General features: G+C 37.6%; 1 protein-coding gene across 2 annotated transcripts in view; it reads left to right on the forward strand.

Moving 5' to 3' along the window:
- FKTN (fukutin) overlaps positions 1-22,267 on the forward strand; it is a 56,507-nt gene extending 34,240 nt beyond the window's left edge. For both annotated transcript variants that reach the window (XM_070795231.1, XM_070795232.1), the window contains 2 exons: positions 1,214-1,341; positions 16,773-22,267. In XM_070795231.1, the coding sequence (XP_070651332.1) occupies positions 1,214-1,341; positions 16,773-16,986 (342 nt within the window). In that variant the 3' untranslated portion in view covers positions 16,987-22,267. The remainder of the gene's footprint in view (positions 1-1,213; positions 1,342-16,772) is intronic.
- Positions 22,268-22,663: the final 396 nt, after the last annotated feature.

Genomic DNA, 22,663 nt, shown 5'->3' on the forward strand with positions numbered 1-22,663 from the left:
GAAAAGGATCTTGGACTCTTGAAGAAGAATTTATTGCCATTACATTAGGGAACAACATAACATAATAATTAATTAATATAAGAAGTAAGAATCCCACCTACCCTACCTGAAATGTCATTTATTTTTTTGTTCACATAGACATCATATTATTATCACCTCAAAACATTCCATTGATTTGCTTAGGACTCAAAATACAGAATCATTTCAAACATTACTTGGGTTTCTTATTTATTTCACATGTCCTAGGTCATAGTAATTTTCTCACAGGTCATTGTGGCTTAGATGAAATCTCCTTTTAGATAATTTAATTCATATAGCCTAAGCCTATGATCCCTGGCCATCACCTTACTCGTAATGTGCTTGTTCCCAGGGAGGTGTTGTCCTAGAAAGCAAGAAGCATGTTCTGTTTGTGGAAAATTACTTCCCTCATCATAATCATTCTAGTTTATTTAAAAATTTAATAAAGTATCTTCCTGAGGTCAAAGTCAAAGCAATAGAACTCTAATCATTCAGCAAATGACGTAACAGTTCCTTAACACCCCGTCTCTGCCTGGCACTGTGCTCTGCACGGATGGCAAAGGTGAATAAGGTACAGTCCTTATCCTTGAGGAGCCCACTGTCTAACTGAGAGAAAACAAATGCATGAACAGTTAAGTGGTTAGTGCTACAACAGACAAGTGTACCAAGTCCAATGGGAACTTGGAGGATAAGTTTGTAGGATAAGTTTCTTAGGGAAATGCTCTCAGAATTCTTTGTACTTTTATTTCTTCTTTTTTCATATATATAATGTAATGATATATGGGTTTCTATACTACATTTACGTAAGTACTTAGTTATTGATTATAATGACTTCCTGATAGTTTTACTTGGTTATTAAAGGGAATAATTTTTATTTGATTACTTTTCTTTTTTAGTCAGAAAGGAACTGTGGAACAGGATGTTTTGCAGAGTGATCCTGTAACTACTATAAGTCATTTATTCTGAGTTGTCTTCAGTTGTAAAAAGCAACATTATTTTATATACATTTAAGAAAGAAATCTAATGATTGTGTGCTACTGATGCATCCCAATTTCAGAGATGCTCCAGCTTGAAAAACAGTTATCTTGAAACCTATACTCTCTCCATATAAAACATAAGAATCTTTTTTTCTTTTGATTTAAAAAAATGTTAATTCCTTTGTTTCAGTCTGTAAAGGTTTTCATCTTCTCCCTAGGTAGAAGACAGCTTGGAATTGTCTTTCCAAGGAAAAGATGATGTAAAACTTGACATTTTTTTCTTCTATGAAGAGACTGACCATATGTGGAATGGAGGCACTCAGGCCAAAACAGGAAAAAAGTTTAAGTATGAATCAGATAAGCTCTTACAAAGGGGGCTTTAGAAATAACTGCAGAAGGTAGAAGTAAGGAAGTAACCCAAGGGGTGGGATGGGGAATGACCATCAAGGCTCCACTGTTAGCTGATACTTCTCAGCTTCCCAAAGAGTTTCCCAGTTATGCTTGAGAAGTGAGGATACCTATCAGGACTGAGGAAGTGCCCCTGGGTTTGTCACTCCAAGAAGTCATTATGATTGGAAGCCCTTGAGTCATCAGAAAGGGAAAGGCAAAATAAGGAACAGAAAATTAGGCCCAGATTCTGAGCCAAAAAACCAATTGGCTGTTAGAGCTGTTGGAACTTAATAATTTGATGAGAATGGGTAAGGATCAATAAGAAGGAGATGGTTAAGGTGAAGTGAAGTTTAAGTGAGGAAATTGGGATTGGCTGGAACTGAGGTCATGAATGCTGGGCAAGCTCTGGAATGTGCCTTTAGCATAGACTGAGGCCCATTCTTTAAAGGATACTTTAAAAGATACATTTAAAGGATAATATGATAGTTAACAGCTACCACATTTTGTCAAATGTAAGGTGATATGCATTGTAAGATGTACCATTATTGTATGTGCTAACAGGAAAGACACTGCTAATTATAATCTTTTTTAAGACACCTGATTCAGATAGAAAATTGTAGGGGGAAAGTATCTCAATTCTAAATTAATTGATGGACTATAATATATTAGACTGGCATTTTGAGCATTTTTTTTTAATGCTGCCTTAGTCAAACTCTTTGACTATAAAAGACAAAAATGTAGAGTAACTGTGTATAATACCCTTTATGATGCAGTTGGCCTGTTGACAGTTCTGAGAGAGAGAGAATGAATGTGAACCTGAACCCAAAGAATGTGGGCTCTGGAGTCAGGCAGACCTGGAAAATGTCAGCTTCACCCTAACTAATTGTAGCCTTTAGCTTTTTTGAACATTAATCTCCTCATACTACTGTGGATCAGGCACTGATGGGAACATTTTTCGTGTATTAACACATCTAATCCTCATAACAACCATAGATAGTCTGTGAGGCACTGAGAATTTAAGTCATTTGTTCAACATCACAGCAGATAGGTCAGGCAGCAGCCTGTCTGTGGAGTTCATACTTTTAATCAGTACTCTCTACTGCCTCCCTGATACAGTATGAGGCAGTATGAGGCACTTAGTGGGATACTTAGCCCTTATTATCAGTAAGTGGTGGTTACCTTTGTTATAATTATTTAGTGTTATTAATATGATTGCTAGTGTAACTGCTGTCATTGTTGTCATTCTTATGGTTCTTATGTCATTCTTACTGGTTCTTATGACCAGGAGCATAGATTTACCTCACCAACTAGCTGAGATTAGGGCTTCTATCACTGAATAAACTTGAGCCATTGGGCACATTGGAGAATGTTCTGTAGCACAGAAGAATAATTCCAAACTCAGACTGGTTTCTCCTGGATACATAGACATTACATACTTTATTTGAATCTTTATTTAAAGGCAAGGAGTCTCCATGTAATATTAACCTTGTTCTGGAGATTTGAGAATAATCCAAACCTTTTTTCTCGAAGTCATAAAGTATCCCCAAATTGACATGATCCTGGAGTGTGTTCCTGAAGCTCATATATTATAAAATATTATTTTGCTTTATGACAACAAACACCTTCATGCTAAATAAACTCTAAGACAGAAATACTTAGTAAGCTAATAAATATGTAGTTGACACTCTCACTGTGGCTAGGTGAATAGGGAAGTGTTTTTTGACATTTAGCTAGTTTGTTTATTAAAATATAATAAAGATGCCAAACTTAATGTATAATTTCCAGACTTTAAAAAAAACAACAACTGTGAGGTAGTATAGCATAGAAATTAAAGGCGTGGAGCCAGTCTGTTTGCTTTTGAATCCCAGCTATCCATTTTTACAGCTAATTATTTAACCTCCCTGGTCCTAAATTTCCTCAAATGTAAAATGAGAATAATAACAGAAATTGCTACATAGAATGGTTTTAAGAACTGAGTTAATCCACAAAAATGGTTTTGAAGAGAATTAAACATATCTTGAGTGCTAAGAAGTTATTAGTTGCTATTATTAATACTCTCAGCAGTAAAGAAAACTATTCTTCTTCTTAGACTTATAAGAAATTTATAAATCAGAAACCTGTATAATTATCTCAATATTAAACTGCCACATCTGTTCTTAGAGACCTCATGAGAATGTCACCTTTTGTTTCTGGAGCTTGTATTATAATCCTGTTATTCTTAATTTTTCTTCTAAAGCTTGGATTTCTTTCTTCCCACTGGCATGATCCCATGTCAAACCTCAGAAGAACTGTGCATTTCTAACCACTACATCTCTGGCTAGAAAAAGCTTCTTTCATTCTGCTTTAACTGCTCTTTATGGTAGCAGTGTTTGGGAAGTGTGAAGTGTTCTGATTATTTAATGAGAGAAATGAACAGTGATAGAACTGCCTGGACAGATGGTTTGAGTCCCAGATTTTCTATCATGTTACTGTGACCTTAAAAGGCAGAGAAAAGAACAGGGGATGGTTGTGAAGAGTAGTTTCTTTGGAAGATTCCCCCAGCCATATGCCATTTTCATTCTTTTCAGCACTATTTACTGTAAGAAACTGTAGAATTATCACCACTACTATTCCTAGAGTGAAAAATCTTTAAAGCTAGTCTAAGGGTCTTTTTATCTTTATAATATTCTACTTTACTCATGTGTAGTTTATTCTGAGAAAAAACTTAATGATAATATAGAATACTTACCATTTTTTAATGGCTCAGATGGTTAAGAATCTGCCTGCAATACAGGAGACCTGGGTCGGGAAGATCCCCTGAAGAAGAGAATGGCTACCCACTCCAGTATTCTTGCCTAGAGAACTCCATGCACAGAGGAGCCTGGTGGGCTACAATCCATGGGGTTGCAAAGAATCGGACGTAACTGAACAACTAACACTTTGACTTTCACTGTTTTGTGTAAAGCCGAAGAGGAACTCAGGAAGGAAGCAAAAGGTTCCCCCTTTTAAAACTTTGCTCTGCATGCCTTCAGAATGATGTTTTGGTCATAAGATTGAATTATGATTACAATATTGATAGCAAATGATAAAGTTATAGCTACCAGGGTATCTAACTATATATAAGGCATGATGATAGGTGTTTTGTGATTTACTGTCAGATCATCCTCACATGTTCCCTGTGGGTTAGATATCTCACTCCCAGTTAGATATGAGGAATCTAAAGCTCAGAAAAGTGAAGTAACTTGCTCAAGGTTCTCTGGCCATTAGTGATAGGGCCAAGATTTAACTTAAGACCTGTTGGATTCTGAAGCCCAAATGCTTCCGTCTAAGAGTTAATAGGTTAAATGAGTTAATACATGTAGTAATGCATTTAGAACAGTACCTGGCACATAGTAAGTACTGTATAAGTGTTAGCCACAGCTGCAACTGTCATTACCATATTATTATTCTTTTATTATTACTACTCATGTTGCACTGGTAAAAGCATAGGACATTCTACCAGTGTTAACTTGTATTAGTTACTCTGGGTAAGCATTTTTTTTCCCAGGTCTCATATTTCTTCCATCTTTAGTTCTTAGTCTAAGGCTGTACTTTACCTAAAATCTAAATTCTCTTCTTAAATATTGTCTAGATTTTTAATATTTATTTTTCTTCTCCAAGTTCCAATCACCTGTGAAAAAAGGTGATGAATAAATATATTAACCTTGCCTCCAGCTGTGAAATTTTCATTCTACAGCTTTACAGTTCTTATAGATGCTGCCCAGTTTCCTCTGGATTATTTCTTTCCTTCACATCTGAATCAACTAATGTAAGTGGAGGCCAGAAGTTTAAGAGGCAGTAATAATGGTAATAACAAAAATTAACTTCTATTGAATATTTACTGTGTTCTAAGCACCATGCCAAGTTTTTATATGCATCATCTCATTTAACCCTCACCACAAACTTATAAGGGAGGTTTACTGTCACCTTCATTTTATGGGTGAGGAAATAAAGGCAGAGCTAAGACTTAGACTTGGGCCATATCACTTCAGAGCCTGTATTCCAACCCGCATACAATACACTGTCAGCACAATCTCAGTCGTATTGTTAATACTCCCTCCATGAAAAGAGCCCTTCTGTTTATTGACATTGTCAGAATATTACAGCTACCTCTGTATCCGCTGATAGAAAATTTACTACCCTGGGGCTAGTTGTGGGTTCCTTAGACCTTCTGTTATATGCAGCTTCTGCTTATTGTATAGATCTTCAACAAAATTGGATTTGTCCTCTGTGGGACTAGACTTATCCAAGTGTGACTCCTATATAATTTAACATTTCATTTCTGAAGAATTTATTTGCTAACTGCTATGTGCCAAGGATTCTGATGTGAATATAACTTAGTTTCTGCTCTCAAGAATCTCATAATCTAGACCATGAAACAGATATTAAAGTACTATCGGCAGAACATGATTTAAATAGGTGTCATGTATAGTTGAGATACAGATCAACTCTATCTAGAATTAATGACAAGGAAGTATGGCATAAAATATAGAGAGAAGTTTGTTAGATAGACTTGGGAGGAATATAAAGAAGGGTCTAATAATAGGTTTATTTAACTATTTTTATATTTAGATTGTTTCCATTTTTTATTACTAAAAAATTCCATGAGCATCTTTATACATTAAGTGAAAGTTTTACTGGGGATTGTTTCTTTGAATAGATCCCCAGAAGTGGAATTATTATTATCGTTTGATTGTGCTGTTTGAGAAATAGAGGGGTAATTGGGCAATCTTCTGATAACAGTAAAAGTACAAGATTTTACCCTCAGTGTTTTGTTTTATCCTTTGACATTTTTAAGGCACTTTGCAGATCTACAGGCCTCCTCAGTCATCTTTGTCAGCATGGTTTATTCTCCCTGCCTTTTTTCCCCCTATTGTTTTAAAAATAGACAGCTAATTTTGTGATAATTTTAGATTCACAGAAAAGAAAATAATATATTGAGTTTCTGGATACAGTCACCCAGTTTACCTTAATGTTAACATATTGTTACCATGCTATTTTTGTCAAAACCATGAAACCAGTCTTGGTGCATTACAGTTAACTAAACATTATCTGTTCTTCACCAGTTTTTCTACTAATGTCCTTTTTCTGCTCTGGGATCTAATCCAAGATCCCACATTGCATTTAGACCCCAGCGTTTTGAATCTTGATTTTGGTCCAAGATTTTAAGTATATCACTAGTAGTACCAGCTTATTAGACATCATTCCATGTCCCAGTTCTGCTATGTGAGGGTATTGAGTTGCCTCCATTTAGAAGTTGCTCCTCATTTCCTCTAAATGGAAATAAATCTCCTCTTCCTCTGAATTTCCATAGATTTTTCTTTTCTGTTTACCTCTCTTACGCTGTATTTGGGTACTTTTGCTGATTTATCTGTCCTTTCTGAGTTATAGGTAAAATCAGTCCTGATAAATCTATCAAGCTGAGTGAGACCTGAGCATTACTGGAAACTAATATCAGGTCCTCTCAAACAGTCTGTATTGTTTCCTTAAGATGTAAGGGTGACCTTAGATTGATGACTTGATCCAACCTAGCACCTTTGGAGAATCAGCCATGAAGTTGTTACGTCAGTTATTTTCAGTCACAGCTTCAAAAGCTGTAAAGTGGTATTGGTTGTTGAGTCCCCACTCATAGGCTCTCTCAGCTCCATAGATTGATAACTATGCTTGCATAGTTTTAGCTCTCAAAAAACACATTTGTCTTTTGAGTACTTACATCTGTGAAGCTAAAAAGACAGATTTGAATAATTTCTTTAAATGAGTGTATTTAAAACATTAGCTTTACTAAAAATGATGTCATATTTCCTACTCTGTTTATACCTTCATATTTTACAACATTTAGACTATATTTAGCCCTCTTTAATTAACCTCCAAACCATAAAGGGGGGGACACTGAATGCACATTATACGGTAATTGTATTCTTATACACTATATAGAAGTGGCAGTTCTTCATTTGTTTTTTTTTTTTTTTTTTTAAGAGAAGATTACCTCGTAATGAATAAATAGTCAGCTTTTTACTTATGTGAAATAAATTTTAAGACATATTTTGTTGTTTGAATATATAAGAGACTCTATAAGGTAGTATTCTGAGAGAAATGAAAACGAATTTTCATTAAAATTTTAAAGTGTTCATAGCAGTTTTATTCGTGGTAGCCAAAAAATGAAAACAGCCCAAATGCCCATCTTTTGGTGACCAAATAAACAAGTTATGGTATGTTCAAACAATGGAATTCTGCTTAGCAACAGAGAGGAACCAACTACTGATACATGCAGTAACATGGATGAATCTCCAAAACGTTATGTTAAGTGGAAGAAGTCAGATAGGCAGAATATGTACTATGTACCTGCATTTATCTGAGATTGTAAAGCAGGCAAAAAGCAGGCAAAAGCAGTCAAGAATATAAAAAGATCATTGATCACCAGGGGCCAGGGTGGATTGACTGTATGCCTGCCACAGAAGCACAGAGAGCTTTAGGGAAGCAGGGTGGTAGAAATGTTTTATATCTTGATTATTTTAGTGATAACCCAGGTATATATATATCTGTCAAAACTTGAAATGGGTGCTTTTCATTATGTGTAAATTGCACCTTGAAAAACTGATTAAAAACGTTGAAAAAGAAAAACAAAAAAATCTATAACTTAGAAAATTGATGCTAAGAGAAAAGAGCCCAAGATCACAGTTTGAAACAAGGGGATATCTGGGACCAGAAATCATGAATTTGATCAAGGCAGACCTAATTGCAATGATAAACTTGGAGCCTTTTGCATCTGATTGGACAAATTGAATAATCTGAGATCAAAATAAAAGAAGCCTTTTATATGTTTAGAATGAAATTTGAAATCATAACTTAATCTCCTTTTTTCATTATCTATTATATCGAAAAGGAATACTATACTAATTGTCTGAGACAAAGCAAGCACAGCTGGAGTCTAATTACTTGTTAATGAGCTAAAGGTATAGTTTTTGAAAGTTATGCAGTAGAAATAAAAATGTCCAGAGGTTTGTCCTGTGACCTTAAAGAAAACTTTTGTGCATGCTTTAGATGAATAGTTTTTGATATGGTCGTTATGCATGCACATTCAGGTGTTAAATGATACAAGCTTTAATTTGTCTACTCATTGGTGATATAAATTTCTTCTAGTTCTCTAGTTTAGTTCTGTCCTATGGAGATTGCATAGGAGAGTTTGCCAATAGAATAGATGGAATCACTCAATTCACAGTGGAAGTCAGTAGAATACACAAGGTTCAATGGGTAGAATTTTATCTTATAAATATGTATATGCTATATATATATTCATTATATGTTAGAAGTTTGGGACAGGATTGGTGTATGGGATCAATAAAAACCTCAGAAAGACTATATTCTAGCCCAGTCTCTGAAAAGTTTGTTAGCCATATCTCTGTTATGTCTTTTGCTTCTGTATTATCTGTGGCAGGATTGTGAGGAGTTTAGTAGAAGAGATGGTTCAAAAAATACTAGTCAGCATGATGTAACTTTGGTTTTCAAGAGTTGATTCTTAGAAATGTTTAGAAAACTATGGGCAGAATCGATGCTAATGACATGATTAATGTGGCAGAGTAATTCTCACTTTGTCATATTCCCTTTGCTCTAAATATTACTGATGGATATATCTAAAACACATAGCTGAGCTAAAAGAGAATGGAGTAAATAATGAAAAAGCAGTATTTAAAGAGAATTTCTAAATTAAAGACAGATAAGCAGGATAAATTGAAGAAAGTGGGGAAAACCACTAGACCATTCAGGTATGACCTAAATCATATCCCTTATGATTATAGAGTGGAAGTGACAAATAGACTTAAGGGACTAGATCTAAACAACAGAGTGCCTGATGAACTATGGACGGAGGTCTGTGACACTGTACAGGAGACATGGAGCAAGACCATCCCCAAGAAAAAGAAATGCAAAGAAGCAAAATGGCTGTCTGAGGAGGCCTTACAAATAGCTGTGAAAAGAATGGAAGAGAAAAGCAAAGGAGAAAAGGAAAGATATACCCATTTGAATGCACAGTTCCAAAGAAAAGCAAGGAGAGATAAGAAAGCCTTCCTTAGTGATGAGTACAAAGAAATAGAGGAAAATAATAGAATGGGAAAGACTAGAGATCTCTTCCAGAAAATTAGAGATAAGATGGGCTCAATAAAGGACAGAAATGGACCTAACAGAAGCAGAAGATAATAAGAAGAGGTGGCAAGAATACACAGAGGAACTGTACAAAAAAGATCTTCACAACCCAGATAATCACGATGGTGTGGTCACTCACCTAGAGCCAGATATCCTGGAATGTGAAGTCAAGAGGGCCTTAGGAAGCATCACTATGAACAAATCTAGTGGAGGTGATGGAATTCCAGTTGAGCTGTTTCAGATCCTAAAAGATGATGCTGTGAAAGTGCTGCACTTAATATGCCAGCAAATTTGGAAAACTCAGCAGTGGCCACAGGACTGGAAAAGGTCGGTTTTCATTCCAATCCCAAAGAAAGGCAATGCCAAAGAATGCTCAAACTACCACACATTTGCACTCATCTCACACGCTAGTAAAGTAATGCTCAAAATTCTCCGAGCCAGGCTTCAGTAATACATGAACCGTGAACTTCCAGATGTTCAAGCTGGTTTTAGAAAAGGCAGAGGAACCAGAAATCAAACTGCCAACACCCGCTGGATCATCAAAAAAGCAAGAGAGTTTCAGAAAAATACCTATTTCTGCTTTATTGACTATGCCAAATCCTTTGGCTGTGTGGATCACAAAAAACTGTGGAAAATTCTGAAAGAGATGAGACTACCAGACCACCTGACCTGCCTCTTGAGAAATCTGTATGCAGGTCAGGATCAAATAGTTATAACTGGACATGGAACAACAGACTGGTTCCAAATAGGAAAAGGAGTTCCTTAAGGCTGTATATTGTCACCCTGCTTATTTAACTTATATGCAGAGTACATCATGAGAAACGCTGGGCTGGAAGAAGCACAAGCTGGAATCAAGACTGCTGGGAGAAATATCAATAACCTGAGATATGCAGATGACACCACCCTTATGGCAGAAAGTGAAGAGGAACTAAAGAGCGTCTTGATGAAAGTGAAAGAGGAGAGTGGAAAAAGTTGGCTTAAAGCTCAACATTCAGAAAACTAAGATCATGGCATCCGGTCCCATCACTTCATGGCAAATAGATGGAGAAACAGTGACAGACTTTATTTTTCTGGGCTCCAAAATCACTACAGATGGTGACTGCAGCCATGAAATTAAAAGACACTTACTCCTTGGAAGGAAAGTTATGACCAACCTAGACAGCACATTAAGAAGTGGAGACATTACTTTGCCAACAGAGGTCCATCTAGTCAGTTCAGTTCAGTCGCTCAGTCTTATCCGAGTCTTTGCGATTCCATGAACTGCAGCCCGCCAGGCCTCCCTGTCCATCACCAACTCGCAGAGTCCACCCAAACCCATGTCCATCGAGTTGGTGATGCCATCCAACCATCTCATCCTCTGTCGTGCCCTTCTCCTCCTGCCCCCAATCTTTCCCAGCATCAGGGTCTTTTCCAATGAGTCAGCTCTTCTCATCAGGTGGCCAAAGTATTGGACTTTCAGCTTCAATATCAGTCCTTCCAATGAACACCCAGGACTGATCTCCCTTGAGATGGACTGCTTGGATTTCCTTGCAGTCCAAGGGACTCTCAAGAGTCTTCTCCATTATCACAGTTCAAAAGCATCAATTCTTCTGCACTCAACTTTCTTTATAGTCCAACTCTCACATCCATACATGACCACCTTGGACTGCATGGAGATCCAACCAGTCCATCCTAAAGGAGATGAGTCCTGGGTGTTCATTGGAAGGACTGATGATAAAGCTGAAACTCCAGTACTTTGGTCACCTGATTCAAAGAGCTGACTCATTGGAAAAGATCCACTATAAATGGAGCATTTACACAAGTTAATTAATGTAACTACATATGAAAACTTGTAGAATTCAGTTAGAAGGATAGAGGTAAACTTGTAGCCTTGAAAACAGTTAAGTATGAAAGAATAGATTTTAAAAAATAAAGTTACCAACTGAAGAAATTAAAAGAACAGCACAGTCAGCCCAAGGAAAGTAAAGAAAGGAAACCTAGAGAAATTAATGAAATGAAAATACTGTATCAAAGACCAACAAATCAAAATGCTAGTTCTTAAGTTATAAAAGGTAAAATCAAAGACAATATTCAATACTCAAACCCTGCATGTTTGGCTTTAGAATTTATGCTCTCAGCTTTGTTACACTGACTGAAAAGAAAATCTGTGGACTACTAAGACAAGTCTCAAGTGTGATAATTAGGTAAAATGTGGAAAATGATAAAATTTTCTGGAAATAATATCAATATCAACTCAAGAACACCTAAAGAACTTATACTCATTAATGAAATTGAATTACTAATTAAAAATCCTCCTTTTCTTTTCTTTTCCCTACCAAAGACTTAGAAAATCTATAGGTAACTTTTACAATGCCTTCATAGTATAGATTATTCCCTATATTAAATAATTTATTTTGGGGGAAAAAAAAAACTTATTTTAATGCATTCATTTTGACTAATAGCAAAACTGAACTTGAGCAGTACCAAAAAAAATTTTATGGGAAATTACTGTCTTAGTGAACACAGAGGAAAATATCCTAAATGAAATGCGAAAGAATAGAATTTTTTAGTGTATGTGTATTAGTGTAATTCTCAACACTTGAAGATTCAAGGAATAAAAAAGTACATGATTATTTCAATAGATGACATTAAAGACATTTGATATATTTCATAATTAACAATAACAAAAGACCTTTTAGTAAACTTGTAAAAGGGATCTGAAATTTCTTTAAACCTGGTAAAGGGAATATACCAAATACCTATTGAGCAATCGTATTTAATGGTAAAACTTCAGAAGTGCTTGTCTCTTTTCTTAATCATTAATTAATTTTTAATTAAATTTATTTTTTAATTGAAGGGAAATTACTTTACAATATTGTGTTGGTTTCTGTCATACAACAATGTGAATTAGCCATAATTATACATATATCCCCTCCCTCTTGAGCCTCCCTGCTCCCATCACCCCACCCCTCTAGGTCATCATAGAGTGCCAGGCTGGGCTCCCTGTGTTACATAACAACTTCTCACCAGCTATCTAGTTTACATGATAGTGTATATATATATATATATGCCTTTGGCTACTTCCTCCATTCATCCCACCCTCTCCTTCCCCCGTTGTGTCCGCAAGTCTATTCTCTACATCTGTGTCTCCATTCCTTCCCTCCAAATAGGTTCATCAGTACGATTTTTCTAGATTCTATATATATGCATTAATACACAATATTTGTTTCTTTCTGACTTACTTCACTTTGTATAACAGGCTCTAGGTTTTTTTCTGATTTTAAGAGAAGGGCTCCCTTCTCTTAAAATCAGAAGGAAAAACGTAATAATGTGCGCTGTCTCTGCTTTTATTAAGCAGTATGCTAGAGGGCTTAGGCACTGCAGTTACACAAGAAAAAGACATTAAGAGTTAAAAGTGAAGACAGAATTGGTAATGAGAATAAACTAGCGTTGTTTTGCAAGAAATTCTTGTTTTAAAAAATGGCTTTCCTATTCCAACTCTAGAGTTTAATGCAAACTTAAGTTTAAAAAGTTCAGATTCGGTTGTAATAGATGCTGTCTCTGTCTCACTTAGCCTAGCTAACTAACAACGGTAAAAACAGTGTTTGTCACTTAGCTATTATGTTTATAGGTTGTACAATTGATGAAATTAGTTTATCCAGCCACCAATAAGTAGTTTTACAGATTTTAAGGATGTCTGTGAGGGAAAATCTATTCCAACTAAATTCTACTGTTTTTTGCAAAACTAAAATGAAGTAAAAGCGGTATGAAATAGAAAATAAATGGATTTTTTGTGTGTGATAAGACCCCCTGAACTTACATTCTTATTGGGGCTTGCTTCAGTTCAGTTCAGTTCAGTCGCTCAGTCGTGTCCGACTCTTTGTGACCCCATGAATTGCAGCACGCCAGGCCTCCCTGTCCATCACCAACTCCCAGAGTTCACTCAGACTCATGTCCATCAAGTCGGTGATGCCATCCAGCCATCTCATCTTCTGTCGTTCCCTTCTCCTCCTGCCCCCAATCCCTCCCAGCATCAGAGTCTTTTCCAATGAGTCAACTCTTCGCATGAGGTGGCCAAAAGTACTGGAGTTTCAGCTGTAGCATCACTCCTTCCAAAGAAATCCCAGGGCTGATCTCCTTCAGAATGGACTGGTTGGATCTCCTTGCAGTCCAAGGGACTCTCAAGAGTCTTCTCCAACACTACACTTCAAAAGCATCAATTCTTCAGCACTCAGCTTTCTTTATAGTCCAACTCTCACATCCATACATGACCACAGGAAAAACCATAGCCTTGACTAGACGGACCTTTGTTGGCTTGCTTAGTCTGAATTAAATCTGTGCACGTTTTTGATCCTATCTCAGAGCTTTAAAGTAAAAACTGCTTAGGAGAACTTAATCTGGGCTTTAAAAGCTAACATAACATCGACTATATTATAGTCTTAGTTATTATTCACTGGTAACCTGGACAGAGCGTGATGTTCTGAGTCACTTAACACCCTACCCGCACAACTTCCTCTCCACAATCCCATTTTACAGTCAGTTTTTACATTTTATGGTTTGTTTACCTTCCCTCTTTTCCTAGGAAGCTGGAGTTTTCTTTTTGCTGAAAGGCTTAAAAATTATCTGGCGAAAAGAAGACCACAGTTTTAGGGATATTTCTATTTAGGAACAAAAATTAACATTTGAGTTAAATTGTCTTTGAGTGATTTTAAGATTCTTTATATATTTTAAATGTTTTGTTTTTGTTTGTAAATCTTTCATTGTTCAGTGAAAGCTTTGAACATTTTATTTTATGAAAGCTTTGATAAAACTTGTAGTAGTCTCACCCACCCTGTCATCCTGGTTTTTCATTCTTTTCAGTTCAGTTCAGGTCAGTCACTCAGTCATGTCCGACTCTTTGTGACCCGTGTGGACTGCAGCACGCCAGGGATCTAAATGGGATGTTTTTTCATTCTTTTCATCCTTGTACCTCTTTCCTAAAACTGTAGAGGATAAAATTTGAGAGAGAAGTTTCCTGGCCTATTTTACTAGATAGACCATGATTTCTGTCTCATTTCAACTTCAGTGTGTCAACTTGATAAGATGCAACAGGTGGACATTCTGCTGACCAGCATCTGATTGCGGATGGTAGAGGCTGATGAGGGATGGTTATATCTCATGGCAAAATAAGCAATTCCATGAATATGAGTGTGCAGAGTAAAATTGGGACCAGCAGATGGTGGAACTATGCTGTATCCTATTTCTTCCTCAGCATTGAAATTTGCTGTGGCCTTCTTTTCATAGAAGCCAGCTGGGATTGTCTATTAACTGCCAGCACCTATTGGTTTGGGTAGAAGGGATTTGTTGCTTTCTTTAGGATTGTTCAGCCTGTCATTTTCATCTGTGGCTTTAAGTTCATCTGGTAGTAAAACATGATATTGAGAAGCAAAATGCATGAGAACTGACCTTTCCTTGAAGAACATCCCCGTTAGATCCCTTTTTCTATAATATGATTACACTTTGAATCTGTTTTTTCTCTGTTCCTTTCTTATTTAATCCTCTGATAGTTTACATTTCTTTCATCTCTGGTATTGCTACTTCAAATCTTGTTACTAAAGGTTCTTACCATGTTGTGAAAGAAAGAAATATTTCTCAGAAAGCAACAACACAGAAATATTTCTCTGAAAGCAACAACACAGTCTATAATATAAACTATATAAACTTAAATCTAACAAACCTGCTGGTTTCCTTTGTAAATATAGAGCTTTTTACTGATCCAAAATACCTTTAAGAAACGTGTTTTAGTAACAAAACTTACTAATTGAAATAATTCTGCTATGAGTTGAGTTAAATTCATTATAACATATTCCTTAGGCTAGCTTAGAGAGATTCTTTTGCATTTGAGATGAAAGAAAGAAAGGAAAAAAAGGGGAGGGGGGAGGGTGGGTTCTTGTGAGGAATGGAAGCCAGGAAGAATCCTGGGAGAGCATCTTAGAGTCATGCCTGTCTTTTTCCCTGAAAAGTCCATGCTGTGAAGGAAGCATCACCTTACACACATGCTGCTTATTTTAGTGTTCTTTAGTTAGGTTCTTTTAGTAGCAGTTTGAATTTGATAGAGATTTAATGATGTGCAACCTATTAAAAATAGGAAAGAAAAAAGTTTGAGACTAAGAATAGAAATTAAAAAGGGAAGGTGATAAAAGAGCAGGAAGAAGGTGGTTTGTATAACTGTTTTTTTCAGAGAATTATTGTTGAAATCCAGAACATCCAAGCATAGGATCTCTATTCCTGCATCTGAGGAGGGGGTGGGGTGAAGCTTTGCTTAAAAAGCCAATGTATATTGGGTCTTACCGTGTTCACATATTGTGGTATGAAATTCTCACTACTGTACAAGTTAGAAAAAGAGTCTAAGAAATACTCTGACTGAGACTGGGAATTTCTTCTTTAGCTATCTAGCATTATCAAAAGCCATTTAGGACCACAGTGAAACCCAGGACAGAGAAATTAACTTGACCTGTCACAAAGACACAGTATTTGTGACGCTCTTGTTAGAAAATGTCATATATTTCCAGGATTGATTTAGGTTCTCTGGCTAACTAGGAAGGTTGTGTTTCCTCTCTCACTTGCTGTACGTGCCTCCCTCGATGTATACGAATTTCAAATACTAGAAATGTATTAAAAAAGAATATTTATATATTTAAGGAATTGTCACGGCCAAACCCAAACACTTCCCCAGGGTTTTCCAGACTCTTATCATTTGCCTCCATCTTTTGGCAACTTTTTGCTTTAACCGCAGTCTCAGACAGGCTCTCCCTGCTAACAGCAAAGATGGCCACCAGCGGTTCTCAGCTTCCATCCCACAGCTTAGAAACCTCTGCACAAGAACACTTCTTCCCCCGGTAGTTCCAACAGAAATTCCAAGACTGACTTCCATTTGCCTAATTTTTATAAATTCCCTTCCCTGACGTAGTGACTATAATTTACTGGTTAGGTCTGAGTCTTTTTTACCCGTCTCTGGAGCCTAGGACTGGAGTGCGCTGTTTTTGGACCGTAGGGACTGGGACTAGGGGAGTGAAATTGGGATACAGTTAACATTAGAAAAGGAAGGAGATGCTGGACAACTAACAACAAACTGTCCCCTGTATCTGCTCCCCAAAGCTGTTCAGTGGAAGGGGACTGTCCTTTGGCCCAGAGTACACTAGCTGTGGGTTCCTTAGCCAAACTTCCGCTGTTGGAGCCTAACTCCTCTCCACATTGCCTGTTTTGCCACAGATACCTGTTTCCCAAGTTTACACTGTGCTGGACTGAGTTTGTAGACACAAAGTTTCGTGTGCCCTGTGAAACCGTCGAATATATCGAAGCCAACTATGGTAAGACCTGGAAGATTCCTGTAAAGACATGGGACTGGAAGCGTTCTCCCCCCAACGTGCAGCCCAATGGAGTCTGGCCTGTTTCTGAGTGGGATGAAGTTATCCAGTTGTACTGAGACAGTAGGTCAAAATGGTATTAAATAGAATTCCCCTCCTGCACAAAAGGGAGATGACTGTTTAAAAAGATACATGTCAAACGTAAGTAGGAACCAAAGAAATATGAGAAGTTTGAAGATACAGAGAGTCCTAACTCCTGAGCCATCTGATATAATTCTCTCATCTGACATTTATTAGAGTCTCCATGTGCCAGGTGCAATCCTAGGTTACCATGGTGAGGCAGACATGAGTGAGACAGATGCTGCCTCTTTTCACCCTCCGTTTATTAAGCAACCCAGTTCCTTTGAGGGAAACCCCCTCACCCTTTGAAGAATATTCCTTATATAGAATATGATATGTTCTACAAGTGCTTTCAGAATGTTAAATAATGTTTGTACTGGAAGGTGGGCTTACCAGGTGCAATTAAGGAAGGGTATATACCAGTAAAAAGGAATAAGTCCTTTAAGCCTGTATGTTAGGGCTACTTTTAAGGTTGTGGAGGCTGAGTTAATAATCAAGTGCTCAGATTTCAAGTGATGTCAAGAAAAGATGTGAGGCGATTCCTTTTACAAGCAACCTGGTGTGGAATTGATTTAGAGCACAGGGCATCATCTAAGAAAATGACAGTTTATTTCTAGTCTTGTCAAAGATATGTAAATTTCCATACACCTTCTATTTTCATATTTGAAGTGAAAAGAAAGCTTGTGTGTGTGTGATGCTTCAATTTCTAGCTGTTGTGAGAATATTTTCATTGACCTGATAATACTCGTTTGACAAATTATTCAAGTGAGATTATGCTACCAGACATGATTTCAAAAGGGCTGTGATTTCATAAAACTTATTTTCCTTATTTCATTCTCAATCAATAGGTAAAATATGAGCGATTCATGGTCACTTAATATTTTATGAATTTATAATCCTTATAAATCCCAATTTTAATGTTAACACTAAAATATTAATAGACATATCTCTACTTTTTCTAAATGTACTTCATTGTATTTATTCATCAATTATAGTTCCATATCTTTCACTCATGGCCTAGGAACCAATTTCCATGGTATGTAAACCTGCCTGTTTCCTCTCCTCTTCCAACACTACATCAGGACTCTGAAATGCACATAAGTGGTAAACCTGGCAGCTGTTCCCCACCTGAGATCATCATGTTTGTGAAGTTTTTATCCATTCCCAGTTGTCCTATCTATTAAATATGGGGGGGGCGGCGGGCAAGAACTGAGACATCCCTGCTTTATCAAGTACCGCCCAGTCTGAAACCCCTGGTTTCCTTTCTCCCTTTAAGATACATCTCTGTGTGGGTTGGAATGGCTGTGTCTCCCCATCTCTTCATGAATCACTTTGATTGTGTATTCTAAGTGACAGGTAAAGGGATATCAGGCACAGGAAGCATGCTATTTTTTTCTTTGTCTAGGATAGGAAGCCATGTTACATTTTATCTAGGCTGCTTAGGACTACTTTCTGGACCAAACTGGCAGATTTTCCTCTAAAACTAGAGAATAATAGTAATATCATAGATGGAAATCAGAAGAGAGAATGGGCTGAAAGTTTTCCCAAAGCAAGGTTGGGAAAAGCTACAACCTATGACCATACCACTCCAAATTAAAAAATAACAAAAACTTTTTTTGATACATAATAACCAATGACCTTCCTCTCTTAGGATGAACTTTCAGTGCATTGTCATTGGGTCTACTCATAAATAACATAATTAAGTTTTTAGGGTTACCAGTAAACTTGTCCCCAAATGACAGGTCATTGTAATCAACTTTCTCTTTGCTATAAAATCAGCCCATAGAAATTTTACCCAAATTCTAAATAGCTGAACCTTAACTTTTTCTTTTTCATGATCGAAAAAATTTAACAGGTAATTTTAGTGTTCCTGGGCAAAATCCAGCTTGTTTAGTGAGAAATGTTTGCACAAACTTAACATCTAGAAGTACATACACTACACATTTCTACCCATTTCAGGTTGGGTTTCCCACTGTTCGCCAGGGTGGGAGGGTCTTACTCTCTCTGTTTAGGTTATTTCTTTTTATCTGTCACTGAGGGTTCAGAATCTAAACTATCTTGTCCACACTGATAGAGGTTCCATATCTATCCCCCTGTACACAACTGGCTGCTCAAATACCTTATTTTGGACTGTCTTCTGGTTTCACAGGCTTCAGATCTGGGATTCTACCCTAAGCTGGCAGAATGAAAGCCCTTCCCTAAACTCTGAAGGCCAGGCTTGCTCTGATACAGATTCAGTTATACTTCATTCTGTGCCTCTTAACCATTGCACTCTGCTAAGTGACCAGAGACCTTGGATCCACTAATCAGCACCTCATCAGATCACTTTTCTTTCCTCACCTGTGTATTCCAACAGTAATTTTCCTTATCTGACCATTTCCATGTACAGTTTGCCTGCCTTCCCAGGAGAAAACCTCTTATGTTAACTTGGTAGAAGTTATACATCCATGGATGTCCCCAGAGAGGTCCTGGGAGTCAAGATTGACAGTCTCTCACTTGACAACCAGGTGGCCACTCATTCCTTCTCTAAGCAGGGAGCTCTTGTCCTTCTCGCCTCTGCTGCAACTGCTGACATCTGGATCCTGGAATAAAATCTCAATTCTCCAAATGGAGCCATCCTGAGAAGCTGAGCAGTGGGACAAACCCTGAAATATGACCACTAGATGGCAGAATGTGTGCCACCATTTCCCCAAACACATTAGCACTCATGTGAAAATCAGCTTGCACTTGAATTTTCAGAGCCAGAGGGAGCCTCACTGCAACATTTGTTTTAACCCTTTTATTTTATAGCTGAATAAATAAGCACAGAAAGAAGTGAGCTGAGCAAGAAACAGTTGGGTCTCTTAACTCAAGAGTGCCATGACTCCCAGTACATGCCTGTTTCACTGATCACAGCACAGTGTCTTTTTTTTAATTAAAAAATTGTTTTTGGTTGTGTAGATCCAGGTAGATCCACTGGAGAAGGGAATGTCTACCCACTTCACTATTTCTGCCTGGAGAGTTCCATGGACAAAGGAGCCTGGCGAGCTACAGTCCATGGGATCTCAAGGAGTCAGACATGAATGAGCCACTAACGCTTATACTCAGCATGTGGGACCTTTGTTCCCCAACCAGGGATCAAATCTGTGTCCTCTGCATAGGAAGCACCAAGTCTTAACCACTGGACCACCAGGGAAGTCCCACAGCACAGAATCTTTATGCCTGCTTAACATGCTTGACCGAGAAGTTTACAGGATGTTTTTGCCATTCCCCACTTAATATCTTTCTTCTCAGATTGAGAGCCTGAGGTGATAAAGGGAAGTGTTTCTTTCTTGTCCAAAATGCTTACACTGTCTTCATACCTTTATCTAAAACATAACTTATCTCCAAACGGTGAAATAGTTCATGTTTGGAGGCATTAGCCTTTGGTCATGATATTCTTAATATCCAGGAGCACCTGATTCCCTTAGGCTCAAGATGTATCCCATTTCTACTTGTTCCTTCCACTTCTCCAGGAAACCATTAGCACCAGTCCACGAAGTGCCAGTTTCTGCAGACTCCTTTCTCTTCCTCTTTATTGATACTCTCTTATGGATGCAAGTAATTGAGAATAGAATGTGCTCATTTCTTTTTTCTTTGTGACCCTAAACCATGGATTCTAGCCTTATAGGCTATAAAACTTCAAATGGCACATAGGACAGCAAGAAATTACATAGGAAAGCAGGGGGTTATAGATTGGGGACCAGAGCTGTATCTAGGAAACACACTTATAGTGAGTTCCCTCACTCTGGTAAACCCTTACCCACTGTCACAAGGCTAAGGCTGCCAGTGTCTGTAAGTCCCTAATTCTATCTTCTGGAAACTGAACAGTTTTTTTTTCTCCATGTTATAAATCCTCAGGGGACATTTCTCCCTCAAAACCTGGTCAGAGAAAGTGCCACATTCCCACCTTCTAACACATAGTCATAATTTGTAACAGCTTTAAAGCCTGGGAAAAATTCTAGTTTTTGATCAATCAAGAGGATTTCTCTGAAGAAATGTCCCAACAGCTATTTCTCTTTCTTCCTCCTCTTCCTCTGTCACTAAGACCCAGGCTCAGTTCAGTTCAGTTCAGTCGCTCAGTCGTGTCCGACTCTTTGCGACCCCATGAACCGCAGCACGCCAGGCCTCCCTCCAACCATCTCATCCTCTGTCGTGCCCTTCTCCTACCCTCAGTCTTTCCCAGCATCAGGGTCTTTTCAAATGAGTCAGCTCTTTGCATCAGGTGGCCAAAGTATTGGAGTTTCAGCTTCAACATCAGTCCTTCCAATGAACACACTGGACTGATCTCCTTTAGGATGGACTGGTTTGATCTCCTTGCAGTCCAAGGGACTCTCAGGAGTCTTCTCCAACACCACAGTTCAAAAGCAGCAATTCTTCTGCATTCAGCTTTCTTTATAGTCCAACTCTCATATCCATACATGACCACTGGAAAAACCATAGCCTTGACTAGACGGACCTTTGTTGGCTTGCTTAGTCTGTGATGCTATTTTAAGCTGTTCCACATCAGACTGAAATCTTAATTATAGCTTATAACTTAGAGCAATTCAGTGGTAATACTTTTTGTATGGGACCTGTGCTTATAAAGGAGACAAGTATAAATTTTCTTGAGGGAAATCTCCGTTTCTTTATTCTCAGAACTTATATCTTAGAATGCCTTCCTTGCCATCTCCCAACCCAGCCCAATGCAGAGATTGTGTTGGAACTCAGGAGCTGCCCAAGCTGCTATGCTTTTATGCACAGCTCTCACCGTGGAGTTGAAAGGCAGTATGAGCAGAATTAGAAGTGTTGTATTTTGTTCTATAAAACAATATAAACTGTCTCAAGTACCATTAAAAAAAATTACAAGATTTTATAGACTTATGACGACTCATTCGGAGCATGGGGAATGGTTCATGTGTTTGTTAAATAAAAATCAAAGTAGCTATTTGTGTGTCCTACACCATAACCAGAAAAATGTTAATTTTTCTAAACAAAGTGATATTTCAAATGTGAGTAAATTTCAGTGTATACTTTGTTTAGTTGCTAAGTCGTGCCCAACACTTTGCGACCCCATGGACTGTAGCCTGCTAGGCTCCTCTGTCCTGGGATTCTCCAGGCAAGAATACTGGCGTGGGTTGCCATTTAGTTTACTATTTGACTTTATCTTCAGGTACAGATAGTTTGTGGTACTACTGAAAACACCTTTAATATTATTTTGATCAGAATTTGTAATATATAATCCTGTTTGGGATGATGAATAAAACTTTTCTAATTACTTGAGATATTTTGTGTTTATTTTTAAAGCTTGCAGTAGAAATAATAGCCACTAACATTCATAAGCAATCTAGTAAAATAGTAATCTTGCCACCAGTACAGTACTTCTCAAATTAAGGTGAGATAGGTTTTATGGTTGGACCCTAATTCGATATGAATGGTATCTTTATAAGAAAAGATTAGGATTCAGACAAGCACAGAGGGAAGATCAGGTGAAGATTAGGGAGAGGATGGCCATCTACAAGTCAAGGAGAGAGGCCCTCAGAAGAAACCAGTCCTGCCAACAGCTTGATCTAGCCTCCAGAACTGTGAGAAAATAAATTTCTATTTTAAGCCACCTGGTCTGTCACACTTTGCTAGGCAGCCCTAGCAAACTAATGCAGTAATCAAGGCAGAATGGTG

The sequence above is a fragment of the Bos indicus genome, chromosome 8 (assembly GCF_029378745.1).
Source record: "Bos indicus isolate NIAB-ARS_2022 breed Sahiwal x Tharparkar chromosome 8, NIAB-ARS_B.indTharparkar_mat_pri_1.0, whole genome shotgun sequence".
NCBI lineage: Eukaryota > Metazoa > Chordata > Mammalia > Artiodactyla > Bovidae > Bos > Bos indicus.